Source organism: Micromys minutus, assembly GCF_963924665.1.
Source record: "Micromys minutus genome assembly, chromosome: 5".
NCBI lineage: Eukaryota > Metazoa > Chordata > Mammalia > Rodentia > Muridae > Micromys > Micromys minutus.
In genome coordinates, this window is record NC_137974.1 from 306,668 (window position 1) to 327,725 (window position 21,058).

Sequence of the window (21,058 nt, forward strand, 5' to 3'; positions counted from 1 at the left end):
GGTTAACCAGAGTCCTGCCATTTCTCTGCCATCTACATAGAACAGTAAGGCATTCAAGGTCTGCTCTGGCAGACCCAGTGCACAGAAACTGAGAGGCTAGCTAAGTGCTTAAAATAATGACAGCTTGATTTTCTCCTTTAAGAACTTCTTTCAAACTGTACAGAAGTTAAATTTGTAGTGTAATTGACCTTTTAGGAAAATTATCAATCCTTAATCTTTGTCGCTTTACGCTGGAGATCGGGTAAGTCTGGGGACACCACAACCTGCTCTTCCCATCCATGGTTCCACCTAGAATCCTTGGCTGCTTTTATTTGGTGCATCTTGGTGGCTCCCTTCACTCTGGCACCTTAGCCAGCAGACCAAGTGCACAGACATGATGTGCAGAAGTGGCATGGGATGGTCAGGAGACAGACATATAGGTGTCCCTTTCTTTGTCTGAGGTAAACAGTTCCGCTCTATTCAAGAACCGAACTGCTATTGAAAACCACACTCCATTCTAACTCAGAGTTCAGTGAAACTGCAAAATGTTCAACACTGGGGAGTCTCTTCCTCCTTCAGTGGGAAAATAAGAGAGAAGCTTTGAAAAAGTAATATTCTCAGCCAACTCTTGCTGGTGACAGTACTGAGCTAAGTATACATTATACTGGCTGTCACCTCAGCATCTGGTAGCTTAGTATCTGAACTACATGAGACTCGAGTTTGACCATATTGTTCAGGGGTTACAGCTCAGATCATCTGCAAATGCCACAAAAATCTAGAAAATGTGCTAACATCCCTCATTCGGCACCCAAAAGGAATGTGAAGATAGAAAAGCCCTGTTTAAACAACAACAAAAAATTCTGACAAGGAACCTCACACTCTTCCAACTTTCACAGGAAGGCACAAGTAGAAATAATACTAAAGAGTAACAAGTAAGGCACAATTATTTTATCATTTAGCTGAAGTATGCAAGAAAAAGACTTAAAGGTCTTCTTGGAATAGTTCAGGTTAAAGTGACAACTTTTGCAAAGTGTTATTTTTTATAAGTATTTCTTTTAAATAATGATTAAAAATTAAGGAATGCAGACTACTAACTAACATATAAAATTTATTTTTTAAACACTATAAAATACCTTGGGGTGACCTTAACCAAACAAGTGAAGGACCTGTATGACAAGAACTTCAAGACTCTGAAGAAAGAAATTGAAGAAGATCTCAGAAGATGGAAAGATCTCCCATGCTCATGGATTGGAAGGATCAACATTGTAAAAATGGCCATCTTGCCAAAAGCAATCTACAGATTCAATGCAATCCCCATCAAAATTTCAACTCAATTCTTCATAGAGTTGAAAAGAGCAATTTGCAAATTCATTTAGCATAACAAAAAACCTAGAATAGTAAAATATATTCTCAACAATAAACGAACTTCCAGAGGAATCACCATTCCTGATCTCAAGCTATATCACAAAGCAATTGTAATAAAAACCGCATGGTATTGGTACAAAGATAGGCAGGTAAATCAATGGACCAGAATTGAAGATCCAGAAATGAACCCACACACCTATGGTCATTTGATCTTTGACAAAGAAGCTGAAAACATTCAATGAAAAAAAAAACAGCCTCTTCAACAAGTGGTGTTGGTTCAACTGGCAGTCAGCATGCAGAAGAATGCAAATCAATCCTTTCTTATCTCCTTGTACAAAGCTAAAGTGAAAGTGGATCAAAGATCTCCACATAAAACCAGGGACACTGAAACTATTAGAAGAGAAAGTGGGGAAGAGCTTAAAACACACAGGCACAGGGGAAGATTTCCTTAACAGGACACCAATGGCTTGTGCTCTAAGATCAAGAATCAACAAATGGGACCTAATGAAATTGTAAAGCTTCTGTAAGGCTAAGGACACTCTCTAGAAGATAAAATGGCAGCCAACAGATTGGGAAAGGATCTTTACCAATACTACATCTGTAGAGGGCCGGTATCCAATATATACAAAGAATTCAAGAAGTTAGACTCTAGAGAATCAAATAATCCTATTTTAAAAGTGGGGTACAGAGCTAAACAAAGAATTCTCAACTGAGAAATATAAAATGGCTGAGAAACACCCAAAGAAATGTTCATAGTCATCATGGAATTGCAAATCAAAACAACCCTGAGATTCCACCTCACACCAGTCAGAATGGCTAAGATCAAAAACTCAGGTGACAGCAGATGCTGGAGAAAGAGGAACACTCCTCCACTGTTGGTGGGGTTGTAAGCTGGTACAAACACTTTGGAAATCAGTCTGGCGGTTCCTCAGAAAATTGGACCCAGCTATTCCACTTCTGCACATATACCCCCAAAGATGAGCATCATATAACAAGGACACATGCTCCACATGGTCATAGCAGCCTTATTTATAATAGCCAGAAGCTGGAAAGAACCCAGATGTCCTTCAACAGAGAAATAGATGCAGAAATTATGGTACATATACACAGGGAAGTACTACTCAGCTGTTAGAAACAATGACTTTATGAAATTCTTAGGCAAATGGATGGAACTAAAGACTATCATCCTGAGTGATGTAACCCAGTATCAAGAGAACACACATGGTATGCACTCACTGATAAGCAGATACTAGCCCCAGAAAGCTCTGAATACCCAAGAAACAATTCACAGACATTGTGAAGCTCAAAAAGAAGGAAGGCCAAAATGTGGATGCCTCAGTCCTTCTTAGAAGGGATAACAAAACACTCATGGGAGGAAATGCAAGGTCAAATAGACCAACAGGGATTGAAGAAAGGATCACTCAGAAGCCGCCTCACCTGGGGATCCACTACATATGCAGTCACCAAATCCAAGCATTATAGCTGATGCCAAGAAGTACTTACTGGCAGGAACCTGATAGAGATGCCCCCTCAGGGACTCTGTCAGAGCCATATAGATATAGCTGAGCATGCTTGCAGCTAACCATCAGACTGTACACGGGGACCCCAATGAAGGTGCTAAAGAAAGGACTGAAGAAACTGAAAGGGTTTGCAACCTCATGGGTAAAACAACATATCAACCAACCAAACACTCCAAAACTCCCATGGAGTAAAACACCAACCTTTGCACACACATTGAAAGCCCTTTTGATCCAGTTGCATATGTAGCTGAAGACAGCTGTATCTGGCATCAATGTGAGAAGAGGCTTTTGGCCCAGGGAGGGCATGTTTTCCCAATGTAGGGGAATGCCACGGAAATGGGGTATAGAGGGTGATTAGGAGGGAGTGCACCTTTATGACGTCAAATGGGGGGAAATAGGAGTGGGGCAGAGGAAAGGGATGACATCTCAAATGTAAATAAAAAATGAGAACAAAATTCATCTTTTAAAAGTCTCCATGTATATTAAGATATTTCTAGGCAGAAACACTTATCACAATATATGATTTTGTGTAGCTTTTCTCTAAATCGTTCCTTTTTAAATATTTTAAAAATTATTTGTGTGTATGAATTCTTTGCCTAAATGCATATACGTGCACCACAGGAGTGCATGTTAGATCCTGAAACTGAAGTCAGAGAGGGTTGTGAGCCACCATGTAAGTTCTGGGTTTAGAACTCAGGTCCTCTGTAAGAGCAACAGTAGTTTTAACCACTGAGCCATCTCTCCAGCCCCATTTCCTTTGAAAATAATTCTTTAGCAATGATTTATGAGTAACGATTGTGTGCAATTATGTAATAAACTAGAAGCACAAAATTTGACACAAAATGAACTTGGGCAGGATACAGACAGGTTAGATTCCCGGGGTCCCTGCCTACAGTTTCTAATCTCAGCTGACCCAGACCCAGGTCCTAGGTGATCATTGCTCATCAAAAGAACCATGCTTTGATTCCCATTCTTGATAACCAAGGGGAGGAGGAATCAAACATAACTATCTGCCTTGGTCTTTTTGAACATCTGCACTGCTGTCAACCTCCTGTTTAAAAAAATAATAACTTTGATGTAGTTCACAAAGGCCTGAATGTGTGTGTGTGTGTGTGTGTGTGTGTGTGTGTGTGTGTGTGTGTGCTTGTGTGTGTGTAATCCTGCTAGTAGGCTTGTGCCTTCCAAGGTAAAAGCTTCCTCTCACAGATGAGGCTATTGAGAGCCCAGAGGTATACATAGAATTTAGAAGGTAACGACGTGCTTCTAAGCCAGTGTCCCAAGCCTGCATTTCCACCGAGTCTTTGTTAAAACTTCTTAACAACAACCCGCCCTGTGTCTATTACGGCCTCTTTAAGCCTCCCTACATCCCTCTAAATGGCTACTCTCTTCAGCAATGGAGCTAGGAGTTACACTTCTTTGCATCATTTTATTTTTTGTTAAAACAACAGGGCTGGAGAGATGGCTCAGTGGTTAAGAGCACTGACTTCTCTTCCAGAGGTCCTGAGTTCAGTTCTCAGTAACCACATGGCGGCTCACAACAATCGGTAATGAGGTTTGATGCCCTCTTCTGGTGTGTCTGAAGACAGCAACTGTGTACTTAAATATAATAAGTAAATCTTTAAAAAAACAATAACAACAACAACAAAAAATGTCCTTTAGGTTCCAGCCCAGACAAAGGTGTATAGTGAGACCCTGTGAGACCCTCTGCATGCCAGATATGTTATAAGACAATGGGAGAAGAACTAGGACCCAAGGAAGGCAAACTATAGTGGACAGAACCAGTTCTAGAGGTACATGCAAGATGAGGCACACTGACAAGGAGCTGGGGGTCGACTACATCCACATCCCCACACAAATAAACCCCTAGTCAGTATGTGCCCATGCAGTAGATGAAATCCCCTCCCACAACAGCAGGCAGTCATGAGTGACACCCAATTCCTGCTGGGATCTAGGCTAACTTCAGAATGGCTGAGTCAGACTTTGCATAAACCCAGAGGACATTACTGGAACTGTGGATAAAACATGCTAAAATCCAGCCAAACCTTCCTACACACCACTCTGCAAATTCAAAATATGACTGCTAGTTGTCATCCAATAAAAATAAAACCTGCGGGAACTGGGGAGACAGTACAGTGGAGCTTGCTGTGAAAACCCAAAGACCCGAGTCCAGATTTGCAGCACCCACATTAAAAAGCTGGCTCAGTGGTACACGTCTGGAATCTTCATGCTGGGGGTCATAGACAGATGGATACCAGGAACTCATTGGCTAACCAGTCTATCTCAGTCTGTAGCTCTAGGCTCAGTAAGAGACCTTGCCTTCAAAAAAGGCGATGGAGATGGGGATGTGAAGGAAGACATACAACACACCACAAAACATGTGCACATGCATGCAGACACACATGCACAAATGTGCACACACAAACACATCTTCAGTTTACTATGAACGGAGGACCTCAAGATCAGTTTATGACGGTCGCCTTTGAAATGTGGTAAGCAGAGTCTCCCATTCCCAGTATAAAAAGGTGTCCAGCGTGGCAAGAGTCAGACATCAAAACCTAGGTCACAGGTGCTTAGAAAGCAACTGGGAATAGCAGCAGCCCCTTTTCCTACAAACAGGTGCCCATAGCTGACCTTGGACTGACTGTCTTCCCAAATCTTCGACAAAAGGCTGAAGCAGAAAAGGTCTTGACCAGCTGTTTCTGTAACATGTCTTGTAAATTAATACTCAGAAATGCCTCACCATTTACAGGCAAGAGGAGAGTCCCTTTTGATTAATAGTCCTCGAGCTAGGCCCTAAAAACCTTTGCATCCCAGGACCTAAAGAGATCTTAATCTAAGCTGGCCATTCCTACTTTGTCAAAGTCAAGGGCTCCTGCACTATTGAGTAACACATTCCCACTTGCAAAGCCTGTTTTCCCTCAAAGTCCTGCCACCCATGCACAGGTAGCAGAAGCATCCTTTCCCCTTAAGGAAGGATACCTTTTACATTAAAAGAGAAGAAGAAATTCCTGGGCAAATGGATGAAACTAGAGACTATCATCCTGAGTGAGGGAACCCAGTCACAAAAGAACACACACGGTATGCATTCACTGATAAGTGGATACTAACCCCAGAAAGCTCTGAATACCCAAGAAACAACCCACAGACCGCATGAAGCTCAAAAAGAAGAAAGACCAAAATGTGAAAGCCTCAGTTCTTCTTAGAAAAAAAAAAAGAAAAAAGAAAGAAAAAGAAAAAAAAGTGAACTCATCATATATTATTATGTGACAAATTTTGTGAGCTATAATAATGTTTTATAAAATAAATTAATTAATAAAAAATTTTGAAAAGGAAAAAAGAGAGAAGAAAGGGAAGGAGGAAGAAGAAGAGAAAGATTACTGAAAAAGAGACCAAGGTACACCAGATAAAAATGGAACACCCAGAGGGACCCTGAAGTGGACAAGTCCAAATAATGTACCCTAACTTAAACATCTAAAACATTACAGAAAATATTTAAAGGCTAGCATTACAAATTCTAAAGTATTTTTCTTATTTATTTATGCTGGGGATTGAACCCAAGACCTCCCTTATATAATTCAAAATAAGCTATAACTCCAGACCCAGTTGCCATTTTTTTCTCTTAAAACCCAATGTTTTTATTTCTCTTAAATATCAGAAAGATCTTCAGCATCCGTGGAAGAGCACATTTAACATGGGAATTCAGAAGCACCCTGGTTACCTCAGCCACCTATCCAAGCACTTGAACCCTAAGCTTCCATGCTTATATGATAGAAGTGTTAGACCGCAGCTAGGCACTTCCTGTGCACGAGCGTCCTGTGTGAGCTGAGTGCATTATCTACTGTAATAAATTGCTTTAATCTCCCACCACTGGCTCCGCTCCTGGTGCCATTCATCCATTCCATAATTGGAGAGAGTTTGTATCTACCAGTGCTCAGCACACACAAAGTGCTAAGAGAAATAAAAAAGAGAATCGGAAGCGGGAGGGGAGACACAAGTTTGGGTTGAGTATTCCTCATCCAGAAGCCCAACCCTGACATGCTGCGAAAGCTCAAAAGCTTTGAGCAAAGGCAACAATATTCCATTCATCTCATTACATCCTTCCTTAAATGTGGCAGCTCTGTTCATCAAGCTGACCTAGCTTGCCTCACTGCCTACTTCAAAATAAGACAAAATTGCTCTAGAGGTGTAATTCACCAATAGCAAGCCACACATCAGTGCCCAAACCACACAGAAGAATAGCAGAAATATACCAGATGTCGTTGAACAAAGCTCATGTGTTCTTTGAGCCTGCCCCTCCCCACTGTCCTCCTCTTCCTCCACAACAGTCGCTCCCTCTATTCTTCATTCCTGACAACTCATAAAAGTTATAGAATCTTTAACTCAGAAGGGACTTTAGAAGTCACCCAAAAGAGCACAGCTTCTTTTCTTAATAAATAAACCTGGGTTCCTGCAGCAGAGAGATGCAGAGGTTCTCTATATTTTTTCTAAGTGCACTAATGGCAGCATGCCCCCATCTCATAAGTGGTTGAGGTACTGTGGGTGAGTAACTCAGAAATATGCTTGGCACAGGGCAGGTGCTTATTAAGTAAGAGCCCATCATGGTTAGAAGCATGATTCTTTGCCCAGCCCAAGTCTCCTCTTCCTCTGTTGAAACCCAGTTTCCGCTTTAGTGTATCCACAGGGTCTGGGCATCTCTAATCAGGATACTTGTCCATTATTTTGAGTCGGCTGCTATACAGATAGAAAATTCAACTCTTCTACTCCAATGGCCAACCACAAACAGTCCCCAGCTCACCTTCTTCTCAGTCTCCTGGGTTTTCAAGTAGGTTTTCTTGCCACCCTGTCTCCCCTGGCCACATCCTAATTCACGAATCTCTTCACAGTGTGCATCCAGAACTGAACCTCATCTCCAGAGAGAGAGTCTGGCCAACGGGGCATAAGTCTTCTGAATATAACAACTGTGTTGAGTTTAGCTGGAGGTGAGCACACTGTGACAGTACTCGCGCTCCAAGTCCGTCCTGACTGCTATTGATGAGCGACGCCTCCCCTAAGGTTTTAGGAATGCCAATGCAGAGCTATTTCTATTACACCCAACCATTCAGGGTCACACTTATAAAGCACATGCCACATGGCTCCTTGGAGCCTATCAGGGGAAAGAAGTTCTCACTGCCCTAGGCCATGAGCAGCTCCATTGTAGTGCAGCCAGGTTCTCTGTCACTTCTCTCTGCCTGAATCTTCTTCTTATCGCCTCAGATCAGTGCCCAAAATAAAACATCTGTATGACCAGCCATTGCCTTGGACTCTGTTTTGCTGGGGTCCCTGGGCTAAGCCAGACTGCTTTGGTAGAACAATGATACTGAACATAAACCCTGAGGCACTGAAGCAAAGACCTCCCTTCGCTGACAGCCCCCAGAACCAAGCCTGTCAATCACTGAAGCCATTCTAAGGCCACACACTAAGACCCATCACCCAGCCCCCAACTTCTTATTTGACTCACCAAGAAATAGGGGCTTTGTCAATGCTATGTTACAACTTAAATAAGAGACACCCACCAACTGTGACTGCCCCAATAAAGCAGTCTCTCAGAGACTGCTTGTTTCTTCCCTCTTGCCCACCAATTTACAATCAAAAGAAAAAGGACATTAACATTCTTAGAAAACTCAAGCTGTCCCTATTTCTGCACCCAATGCTTACAAATCAGAGTGTGTGTGTGTGTGTGTGTGTGTGTGTGTATGTGTGTGTGTGTTTGTGTGGTGTATGTGTGTGTATGTGGTGTGTGTGTATGTGGTGTGTGTGTGTATATATGGTGTGTGTGTGTGTGTGTGTTTGTGTGGTATATGTGTGTATGTGGTGTGTGTGTGTATGTGGTGTGTGTGTGTATGTGGTGTGTGTGTGTGTGTTTGTGTGGTATATGTGTGTGTATGTGGTGTGTGTGTGTGTGTGTGTGTATGTGGTGTGTGTATGTGGTGTGTGTGTGTGTGTGTGTATGTGGTGTGTGGTGTGTGTGTGTGTATGTGGTGTGTGTGGTGTGGTGTGTGGGTGTGTGTGTGTGTATGTGGTGTATGTGGTGTGGGTGTGTGGTGTGTGTGTGTGTGTGGTGTGTGTGGTGTGGTGTGTGGGTGTGTGTGTGTGTATGTGGTGTATGTGGTGTGTGTGTGTGGTGTATGTGGTGTGTGGGTGTGGGTGTGGTATATGTGTGTGTATGTGGTGTGTGTGTATGTGGTGTGGTGTGTGTGGTGTGTGTGTATGTGGTGTATGTTGTGTGGGTGTGTGTGTGGGTGTGTGTGGTGTGTGGGTGTGTGTGTGTGTGTATGTGTGTGTGTGGTGTGTGTGTGGTGTGTGTGTGTGTGTGTGTGTGTGTGTTTTGTGTTTGTGTGTGTGTGTGGTGTGTGTGTGTGTGTGTGTGTGTGTGTGTGTGTGTGTGCACATGCAGAGGCTAGAGGTCAACATTATGTGTTGATGTCTTCCTCTATCACTCTCTGCCTTTTGGGGTAGATAGGAAAGGGACAGGTTCTCTAACTAAACCTGGAAAGCCAGGCATCCCTTGGGTCTGTCTATCTCCTCCTCCCAGTCTGGGAACCCAGGATCTCATGTTTGTACAAGCATCACTTCATGGCCTCAGCCCTCTCTCCAGCTGCACAGACCATGCTGTGAGTGCCCCTCTGTTACACTGTACAAGAAAACCTCCACCATAACAATCCCTGCAATGCACAGAGCCTCCCTCTCCCTCTGCTTCTTAGTCCTCCTCCCCCTGTTCTGTTGAATAGAGGAGATGACCAGGTAGCCCAGGCTAGCCTTAAATCTCCATTCTTCCAGCTCTGGCCTCCTGGGTACTGGGATTACAGGTTTAGGCCATCAGGTTCGACCCTCTTCCTTTGCCCTTTGCAAACTGAAACAGTCCCTGCGGTGGCTTTGATAACTGCCTCTGTTCCTCCGGCTCCTCTTCAAAACTTCGAAAGTATGTTTGTAGAATCACTGTAGTGACACTCTTGACCACTGCAGTGACACACCAGTGCCCATGCACAGACAGGGATGTGTCCAGTGCTTGGCCATGTAACAGACTCTCCTGACAGATCAGGATATGCCATTTCCAAAATTCTGCTGTCTGCGGTATAAGTAAGAACACTGTGGAAGTGGAAAGAGGTCCCTATTTGGCCTCTTGAATTCACATTCTTGTAGCTTGTCCTTGCAGTCCCCCAGCATGAGGAAAAATGAAAATGTGAAAAACTGTATCTTTTCAGGAGCCTTGTTTTCTATGCCCCTGATGATGGGGGTGGGGGGATAGTTATACATCTTGTTTTCTTACACGTAAATATATTTGGAACCATGACTGCTTTGATTGACCCAGAAGCCATTCCCAATATGTGTCATCAGGGTCATGACAAACGTGAGGGTCCCTGGAGAAGGTCACCAGAGTACTTGGAAATTCAAGCAGTATCAATCCAAAAGGCTCAGGGAAGTGCCAATGTGGAACTCCAGCTCTGCCTGCCTCAAAGGTGGGCTCACTTCAATCTGTGTCCAAGAATCAGGCAGTGAATGATGGCTGAAAACCCATACATAAAAAGGTCGGTGGTGTAGGGGGATTGCAGTAAAAGATGAAAGCGGTCCTGGCTTGGTGCCTGTGTGTCTAAATCGTGCTTGAGAATTTCAGGCCAGCAGTTCCATTGTATGAGAGCCTTAACACCACTGGTGGATGTACTATAATATACTCTTGGAGCCAACAACCTCTGGGGATTTGTTTCAGGCCTGGGGAGCCAGCGTGTGGATTTCTACTTACAACTGACCACAGCACAGTCTGACCTTTCTCTTCTACTCTTACCTCCCAAAGATGACTATCACCAAAGGAAAGGACTGTCTTCATTCGACTGGTGACACTACCCTAAAAGACTCAGTAAGTCACCTTTTTCTCACACAGCAAGTACAAATTGTCAAAAGAACGATGACCCTCATCCAACCAACACAGAGCCAAGTGGTCTCTTTACACCATGCGCTCGAACAAAGACCCAAGCAGAATGATGCTGGGCGGAAGTTGAGATGATAAAATCCCAGTCCCAATCCCAGACAAGCTGTTCATGACTGCCAACCCACGTTCCTTCACAGAGTCTGAGAAAACCACCATTAGCATCCGTTCAAACATCCATTAGCACAGGAGCATCCATTCCCAACAAACTTCAGTGTAAGTTTACATGTGCAAACCAAAATCTGATGAGACACGCCCACAGCCTGAATGTCACTGCATCAAACCACCACCTCAGCATTACGTCCCCTCTCTAAGCCTGTGTTCCCTCTGCTCAAAGTCAGATCCTCAGACCTCCAGCCCCAACATGAACAGGGGGAACACAAAACAAACAAGGGTCTGCACGACACCCTTAATCGGAAGGTCTGTGTCAAGCCCCCAGAATGAATTTGTCTGTACATGAAACTTGGAGAAAGACAAGCTTACACCCCTTCATCTTTTCTGAGCAATGTTTTAGAAGCTGGTGCTTCATATGAGGTTGTAAACAATGTCCCCTGAAAGTGTCACACTGTGAGGAGCCACAACCTGTCATGATCATTGACATGTCAGACTTTCCTGGACGTTTGGAGAAAAGTATTATAGGATCAGATGTTTGGTTTTGTTTTCCTACATGTAAATACCTTTGAAATGACGACTGTCTGGACTAACCCAGAACCTCCCCCTCTCCTGTGCTCAACCATTAATGGCTGCGATGCCTGCCCCTTGTGTGGCGCGTACAGGGAGTCTCCCTTCCTGTGTGTGATTTCCCGAGTGAAATCGGCATCACACACACTAAAAGAGGCCAGTGTCTCATGAGCATTGAGGCACATCTTTCAGATGTTACATTTATGATACCATCACCCGTTCATTTTCTTCCATTGTGCAAACCGCCCAGCTCCTGCCCCTTCAGTCAATCTAGTCTGGTTCTGACACTAGAATCACAGCCCGGAGCAGCTGTATGCGGTGTAACTATTACATTTGTGTTTGTTTTCCATCCACATGTTGAGTGGAAGCTCCTTGAGATAAATTACTCCACTTCTTGGCAAAGCACCCAGCTCTTGAGTAGTGGGGGAGTTTGCGTGTCCTGATGAGCCCTTGTCCCACGGATTATTATTATGTACTCATATCTTCGTAGCACCCAAATGGTAATATCTGTTGTACAGGAGAAGCCACAGAATCATTAACCCTTACCAAGTAAACTAAAATGGTACAACTGTATATGTTGATATTTGGAGTGACTTCTGAGATGTAAGAAGTCTGAGAGCAAGTCAGTTTCTGGGAGCTCCACACTGGCTCTGGGGCTGCGGGCCGTAGGACAGAGCCTGTGTCTTGATCTGCATACTAAGAGAGAACACTCATTCTAGTTCTGAAAGTTCTGCTTTCTTTGGGAGAATCCTGCCTCAGGCAGCTTCCAGAGAAGCAAAAAATAGCTCAGAAGAGACGCCTGATTCGGCATCTCAATCTATGAGTGAAGAATGAGTTCAGCCAGGCCTCAGGAGGAATCGTTAGGAGGGATGAAAGGGCAGAACCAGGCTAAAAACTCAAGTGATTCTATTAAGAATGACCAGAAGTTCCGCCCTCCCTATTTTGCCAGAGAAGTTAAGTGACATGAGCACTTGGGGTGACTGACCACCTCGCCTCCTCTTCTCAGAACAACACATCTGCAGGACTCTGGGAACTTTCAGCTGCTTCTCAGCCCTCCCAGCCTTCAGTTTGCCCTCTCTTGTTTATAGAGTCATGAACAAGCCAGCTTACTGCTGTGAAGTCTGTCCTGTATTTGCTTTGATGGGGTGGATTCTAACATATTCTAGTAGCTGATGCCAAGCAGTCACCCACAGCAAACAACCAAATCCAAGTCATGCACAGCACAGGGGGTGAGCCGTAGCACTGGCTACAATCTGCAGCTGTAACTTGCTGGCCTATTCCAGACCAACCCAGAGATGATGACAACATCCTACCTGAACAGCATATTATTATACAGAAGCTCCATCTGTATATTCACTCAATCTAATGAATTCTTTTCACATTCACCAACTGAAGAAAAAAAAAACATTGATCATTTACTTGGGAAAATTAAGTTGGGGTTGCAATTTTTAGGATGACCAAGTTAGAACACAAAAGGCCGTTGTGTTGGTGACATCTTTTGCAGTTGGCTCTAACATCTCCTTGATAATTTTTAAATGCAAAGGTCTTCGTTGAGGAAGACAGTAATGTGCCAGTTCCCTATAATGAAAAACAAGTTCAAACCTGAAGGATAAAATAGAGCTTTGTTAGACCACGAACCAGGAGCTTGTAGACAATGAACAATGAGGTTTACCACCATCATCATGAGAAAACTGAAGCTCGGAAATTGACTTAGTCATCCTGTCACAGATCCCAAATCTGCAGTCCGAGAACCCTCTACAACTTCCGTCCGCCTGTGGTCCCAACGAAGGAGCTTGGGGACAATGCCTTTTCTTTCCTTCCAGCTCAGTCCTTCTTTCTATCCTTCACACTGGTGCTGACAGAGGCAGCAATGGAAACTGCCAGGGTCAAGTTGCCTCTCTTCCCCGATTCTGTCTCTCAGGGGAGGAGCACATACTCCAGGCCATCTTCTCCCCACAACTGTAGCAACACAGAAAGACAAGCACAACCCTGAGCACACACAGACCCACACCTTGCACATACCATATTACCTAAACCATACACATATATAGCCACATAGCACAATACTGCCTTCCACACACCATACATACATCCTACACACACACACAACATCCATGCCTCAGCATATCCACAGACCCACTACTCACTCCCATAGTGTGTGCACATATGCATGTGTGTGTATCCACATTCCTACATGCCACTCATACAACCACACATCATACAACCCATGTACATACAGCATACATCCACCATATACACTATACTATCTACACTATACACGTAAACATAAAGGCCACACCATTTATACCCTGTACTATACATAATACACACACATCACACGCATCATATGTATACCATACACAACCACAGACCAGTCATATATATCACATATACAAATATACACAATACTATCAATATGCCACACACTAAATATGCCAGCTACACTAGGACACCACATGTACCATGCCCTAAAATGTTTCGTATCTATATAACACATGCTATATATGCATACTACACACACACACACACACACACACACACACACACACTACCCTATCTATTCCATGTACAAATCCACACATCACACTACTCACACACACACACCCACACACCATACATGCATGTTGTATATACCACACATCCACATGCCACCCACGACACATGGACACCTCAAACACACCATACAATCTATGATATTGTGCCACCACATCCCTCCTATCACTGATCCCCTTCCCTCTTTCTTCCCAGCATACCCTGCACATGAGTCCCCCAGGGCTTTCAGTCCCCTCTGTGGAATGAGTTCTGAATTCCAGGGCCGGCCACGCCAGGCACACACAGCATTTCTAGGGGCAGCCTCTCCTGCGCTGCCCCAGCCCACCTCTCCCATGTGTTCTATGACTATATCTGTGCTCCAGCAGGCCAGTGAACTAGTTATTCAACACGGAAAGTACCTATCATGTGCCAGGCACCGGAACACAGAGGGTTATATCTGCATTCTTGCTGCATAGCACTGGGCCAGAAAAATGGCAGGCAGTCTTAAAATGTTTGTTGAATGAATAAGTGAACAGAAAAACTATAAATAATATCATGTTATCAAGAAAACCTCTGCTGTTCTCCTTTTACCCCATTTGGGGTATGAGAAGTCAAGTGGGAATAGAAAACAGCAAAGTCATAAAACCTCCAACCTTCAGCCAGTCTCATCTCAAGCCCTGCCACTCCCAATAACCTGGAAGTCTCTAGTGTTCAATTATAGGCAAGCAACCATCTTTCTTTTAGATATTAACTTACTACAAGCACCCATAACATGTACATAATATGTCCCCTCAGAATATATGCAATTAGTGAATAAGGGTGTTTATGAGGGCTGGAGAGGTGGCTCAGTGGTTAAGAGCACTGACAGCTCTTCCAGGGGTCCTGAGTTGAATTCCCACCAGCCACATGGTGGCTCACAACCGTCTGTAATGGGATCTGATGCCCTCTTCAGGCAGGTGGGTGTATATGCAGCAGAGCGCTAACAATTTTTTTTTTTAAGTCTTTACGGGTTAGCTTGTAGATCTTGATTTATCACACGCTTTTCACCAACAAATGTAATCCGAGTACAAATGACAAAAAGTCATGAGCAATGCCACACGATCTTTTTTCTTCTTTTTTGCAAAACTTCAAGTGAAGTTGTGGAATTTCACTTCTGCCATTATGTTAGTGTTGAAGTACCTGATTGTCTCAGAAAGTGACCCTGAACTAGTTCGCACTTGGCCCTTACTGAAGGTCCTGAGGGTTCTGGAAATAAACTGTTACTTAGAGAGGGGATGTGACTGCCATCCTTGACTGAGTCTGGAGTGCAAAAGAAAAGAGTCATACACAAAAGAGAACTAACTACATTAGTCAGCTTTCTGTGACTGCAACAAACAGTACCAGCAGCAATCAATTTACAAAGAGAAAGGGTTTGCTCTGGCTCATAGAGCTTTGCCTTGGACCCTTGGCAAAGGAAAGAGCAGAGAGCCAAGAAGGGGCAGGCCTTACTACCCTCTCTTTGAAGCCTCCCACCAGACTCTGGAATCCAAGCCTTTAGCACACAGACCTTTGGGAGCATTCCACAGCAAGACCACAGTAGAAACTGAGTCAGCCACTTCCCTTGGCTCTCTGGCGGCCATGAACCTGAGGTAAAAACTAAGCCAGTGAAGCACTAGATTCTTAATCAGGCTGAGAGAGTGAAAAGCTGGCGTTGAAGCACTTGCGCAGATTGCCAGTGAACCACGTTCAACAGGCAGCTACTTCACGTCAGCACACAGGAATGCTTTTCCTCTGAGAATAAAACAAAGCCTCCGATACAAATTCGAGTCTCGTTGACAGTGTTTTCAAACCTCTAAAGAAATGTGTGTGTATTTTAATTGTTGATCACAAAATAAAATAAAGCTAGGATATGGGAGATCTGAGTCGTGCAGTGAATGAGTCTCGGCACAGCCAGAACACTCCGGAGGTTAATCACCTCCGGTGTACACAGTCCTCATGCACACTCAGCATTTGCTTGTCTTCTTGAGGAGTATTTTTAAAGGAAACCACCTTTTGGTATTTAGTTGCTGCCACCATTAGACAGTAGTCACTGGTTTATATGATTATGCGTGGATAACTGTAGAGTTGGTTAAGGGTTCCTACCTTAATAGTCCCAAGGCTTCAGGTTTGGATCCAATTCTAGACACACAGTTGTTCTGCCTCTCCTGGATGTTATTGTATTTAGAGTCACTTTTCACTGATGGCTTTAGAAGCCTTGCACCCTCTTCTAAATGTGTGACTGTGTGGATTGGTGTTTTAAAATGTTGAAGGGTTGTATGCACCTGGGGATGTAATTCAGTTCAACAGGGTGCTTACCTCATACACACGAGGCCCTGAGCTCAATCCCCAGAACCACATAAGCCAAAGTGATGGCACACACTTCTAGGCACACATCTCTAGGCACACACCTCTAAGTACACACCTCTAGTCCTAACCCTTAGGAAGATTTGAAGTTCAAGGTACCTAACACAGAAAGTTTGAAACCAGACTGGGCTAAAAGAGGTCCTGTATTAGAAAAAAAAAAAATGTATCTAGAAAAATAGTGTGCTTTCACAAAGCCAAAGTTTTCTACATATTTTATACTAGGTCTCTGGCTGCTAACCAGATACTTTACCCCTGCTTCCTTGCCCTTGGCTGAATGCCAAGAAGTGCAACAAGTTTGCTTTGACACATATGGATACTTTCTACCTTCCATCTGCTGATTGGAAACCATGCCCAGCTCCCTCAACAGCTCCAACACACAGCAAATCAAGGAAAAGGGGTTTCTAGACAGGTGAAATATTTAGGTTGAAAGATTAACCCATACACTGGAAAAATGGTTCCTATCATATGCAATGGTTTTATGTTTTAGATTTCTATATCATTTAGCAGCACAAATTGGTAGATATTTTGCATAAATATTTCTAAGTTTAAAAGAGAAAAACTATGAAATGTGCCTCAAAGGCAGACATAATTTTAATACTTTTGTTTGTTAAATTATAAGATGCCTAAATAATGCCACTTATTTCTATTTCATATATTTAATTGCTTTGCTTACTGATTTGACAGCTACTATATGGGGGGGGGGATCCCCTCCACTATCGAAAGGAAGAAATGTTGGACCAACACCTGACTAACATAAAAACATATTGTTAGCTTAACCAGTCCCTGGCTTGCTGAAGTCAAGCACTGGACATAAATGGCTGTACTTAGATCCTCTGCATTCTACAAAAGGGAAAGTTTACAAAACCCTGTTGTCAACTCCAAGGAAGCAAGTGTAGCAGGTGAAAAGCTGGGCTTTGATATTAGGGGCAGAAGTTACTTCAGTCTTGTTTCTGCACCCAGAGGAAAGAGGCTGGCCTTCAGCTATTTATAAATGTGGAACTCAAGCTTCAAGCAAGGGAGCCTGGCCACTGTGCCCTTTTGAGTAGCTGGGCTGGGCTACCAGGCTGGGGCTCGGTGGCGTCCCCTCAGAATGACCCTCCAGTTAGGAATTCTTTGGACGCAGTCAGGAAAAAGCCTGCAGGATTTCCACTTCCACCCTAGGAGTCTATATAAGGAAACATCCCATTCTGGCGTGCTCAGCATCTGTATCAGACTGGAGGAATGAGGAAGCCACAGGCCCTTCTCTGCTGTCCTGAAGACTCACTCGCTTCAACAGCCTCCAGTCCCCACTGTCCTGGACTGGACCTTGTCAACAAATGGCAACCCAGCCCTTGGGAGTCTTGCAGACTTGCAGCTAACATGGAACAGCTGGAAGAGGACCCTGCCTTCTTTACTCTGCGTAAACACTGGGGGCTCTGTTCACCCTCCTGCAGCAGCAAAAACCAAAGAATTTCCCTGCCTCCCCTGCAACAAATCGCCAGGTTCTCCCACATCGCTCCCCCCACCCATACTAGGGATACAGTTTGAGTCTGTTACCACCCATAACGGCAGATGTCAAACTACTGGACATTCCGACTGTATTTACTTTCTGTCGTGGTTGCTTTGACTGTAAATACTAAAAGGTTACTAATAAACAATTCTGTTCTGTTCCTTAAAGTTTCCTAACAAAAGCCACACGCTGTGGAGCCCAATCGCTGCCTGGTCTTCCCACAAGATCTTCTTATCAATGCGGATAACGTCATGACCAGTAAATGTACCCACATCACAGCCATGCTGCAAATGTCATTTTGACAGCCTATAGCGTCACCTACACATTATTCGGAAGACAAATCTCTAAGCCAGTGCTATCCGTGGGGGGTTGAAGGAAAATAAATAATAAAATTGAATTTCAGGTATTATTACAGCTGTCTGAGCTTGGTGGTTGAAGGGGCAGTCCGGAGCTGAAAGCCAGCGAGCCACGTTACCCGAAAGAAGCGGGAGTTGGGGGTGGGGGGGAGGTAGCAGAAAATCCAGACTCTACGTGACCTGACTTACTTATTTCCAGGGAAAGCGCAGGAGAGAAAAATCAATCATTCATGCTACCGTAGCTACCACACGGAATGGACTAAGGAGTTCACAATGGTCAAAGCCTCAAAGCAGACAGGGGAAGTGAAGACGGATCTGGTCCCAGGCAGATGCTTAGGAGCCCCAGGGCCAGTGAGGACCAGGTCCCCGCGGAGTGGAGGGCGGGGGTGGGGGGGCGGAGCCCAGGCGGGAGGCGGGGAGACTGGATTCCCCGGGAGCAGCGGGATCCAGGACCGCGCACTTACCCGGGCTGTTGGCCTCTCCTTCCAGGACGTGCAGCTCGGCGCAGTCGGCCAGCGAGTGCTCCAGGCAGAGCTGAAGGAAGCGGGCCTGGGTCTGGCTCACGCGCTTGAGCAGCGACAGCAGCGCAACAGTCTGCTCGCACTCGTTCCAGCCCTTAAACCAGCCCGCCAGCACCCCGACCTGGTCGCGAAACATCATGGTTAGGGGGCCGCCCTCCGTCTCCGAAGCCCCTCTGCGCTCCTGCCCGCCCCAAAGTTTGGCGGAGTCGCAGCCCCGCGGCCTCCCGAGACGCGTTCCGGTTCCAAGGTCTCCGGTGCCCGGGCGCTGCAGGTACGGACTCTGCTCCTGCCGCTCTCTCTATCGGTTCAGCAACCTTCCGGTGGTTCTGGTTGAGTCTCCAGAGACGACGGGAGCACTGAGATTTCTTTTTAATAGCGATTAAAAATGTAAATCCCTCACAAGGCACAAAACTGAATGAAGATCGCGCTTTCCCTTTTTCTCAGAGCTTCAGGATGGTGATTTCCGGCGTCCTGGGGTCTCCTCCCCGCTGGGCGGCAGCTCGGACCCTTCACACCCGCATTCCCAAGCGGCAATCACTACTGAAAGGACAGAAAGAGCTGCAGTGAGACCTCGGCACGCGGACCAGAGCGTCTGGGGGGATCCGGGCGTGAGAGGGAGCTCGGTAGGGGGTGTGTGTGGAAGCCAAGACGGGGGGGGGGTGTCCCGCGAAGGGAAGTCCCCTAAATTCCAGCCGGCCCCTCCACACTCGGATGCGCGAGCTGAGCTATTGCACGGCTTCCTTCCAGGTGCGGGAGAAGACCCCGCGGCTTCCTGTTGCTGCGGCTGTGACCCGCAAGTGCTCCCTGCACGCCCCACCCGGAGTGGCCTCTGGGGCTGTGTCTGCGAATGCCAGCACCAGCAACAGATCCTCCCGGCGCTGAAAACTTGCAATGCGGCTGCGAAGGGGCGCGGGGGTGGGGTGGGGGCTAATGCAAAGCAGAGGCGGTGACGGAGGCAACCAAGGTTCCAGCCTCCTCCCCCTCCTCCTCCTCCTCCCTGTTTCTTCCCTCCCTCCCTCCCTCCCTCCTCCGTCCTCCTCCTCCCGGAGAAGCAGTCGTACGGCTGCAGCTCCATCTACAGCAACAGCCAGCATCTCCGCCGCCAGGCTCCCCTCTGGATTTAGGCCGTGAGCAGCCGCAGCGACAGCTCGAGACAAAAATAAACTCTCCCTACCCAAAGCTCGGCGCGGCTCAATCCGAGCCCTCACTCCCCAGCGCCGCGCCAGCCCACCCGGGAGGTTTCCCCGGGCCTGCTTAGCCCACGGCGATCAGACGTTCGTGCGCGCGCGTGTGGTTTAGGCATCCTGCCCGGTCCCCACCGCTGCCTGCGGGCCGGAGTGTCCTCGCCTTCGGGTCCCAGGCCCAAGGCGCTGCGGTTGGGGGCGCACGCCTTACTCGGGGACCGCGGGAGCCAGTAGCACGGCTTTCCCAGGTGGCAGGGCGGTCCCCGAGGGAAATGCAGGTTCCTCCCTTCGGCACACGCCCCCCAAGGACCTCAAAGAAGAAAAGTTAGGTTTGGGGTTCTATGGTGCCATAACGGTTCCCGTGGCGCGGCGAGCAGAGACTAACAGCCCAACTCTCTGGGGGCCGCTCGCCTCCAGCAACTTCTGGGTAGAAGAGCGAAGCCCCCGGGAAAGGGCCGGAGGGGCCGCTAGGTGCCTCGCCCAAGGCTGGGGAAGGGACGCTCACCTCCACGCAGCTCATCCCTGAGGCTCGGGGCCCTGAGCACCGGCCGGGGCCGCAGCAGCAATCAGCGGGGTTGAGGGCGCTCGGAGCGCGGGCTGAGGGCCATGCCGTCGGGGCTGGCGGCGCGCGGAGACGGCAGCGCTGCGGGTTCGGGGCGCTATCGCTGCCGCCGCTGCTGTCTCCAGTGTCTGCTCGCTAAGGACTGAGCCACCCGGAGCTCCCCACATGCTACTGATTAACATACACCATTACATCATGGGCTTGGCAGGGAGCGCCCGAGCGGGGGGAGAGGAACCCGGGCGGCGGCGGCAGCGCGCGGGGGAGTCGGGGGGTGGGGGGAGGATCCCCGGGCCCAGCGGGCGGCGGGTTAGGGGGAGGGACGGATTCCTAAGCCCGGACCATAGAGAAGGAGGGAGCCAAGTGGGAGGAGCGGAAGAGCACAGATTGGAGGATCTGCTTAGCGAAACACAGAAGTTTGGGGAAGGGGAGGGGTCCGGGCGAATTCCTCTCGGCTGCCACCCGCGTGCTCTACAGCGGCCAGGGCACCAGAGCCGCCCGAGCTGGGACAGGAGTGAATCCCAGCGGAG

General features: G+C 46.6%; 1 protein-coding gene across 3 annotated transcripts in view; it reads right to left on the reverse strand.

Annotated features, from left to right (window-relative positions):
* The window catches only part of SAMD4A (sterile alpha motif domain containing 4A), a 205,736-nt gene extending 185,012 nt beyond the window's left edge, over positions 1-20,724 (reverse strand). For 2 of the 3 annotated variants that reach the window (XM_080916813.1, XM_080916812.1), the window contains exons 1-2: positions 20,475-20,724; positions 18,729-19,325 (exon numbers count right to left, since the gene is read on the reverse strand). In XM_080916813.1, the coding sequence (XP_080772939.1) occupies positions 18,729-18,924 (196 nt within the window). In that variant the 5' untranslated portion in view covers positions 18,925-19,325; positions 20,475-20,724. Of the gene's footprint in view, positions 1-18,453; positions 18,538-18,728; positions 19,326-20,474 lie in introns of those variants that run through there. The other variant, XM_080916815.1, reaches the window with a different exon arrangement.
* Between the last annotated feature and the right edge of the window lie 334 nt (positions 20,725-21,058).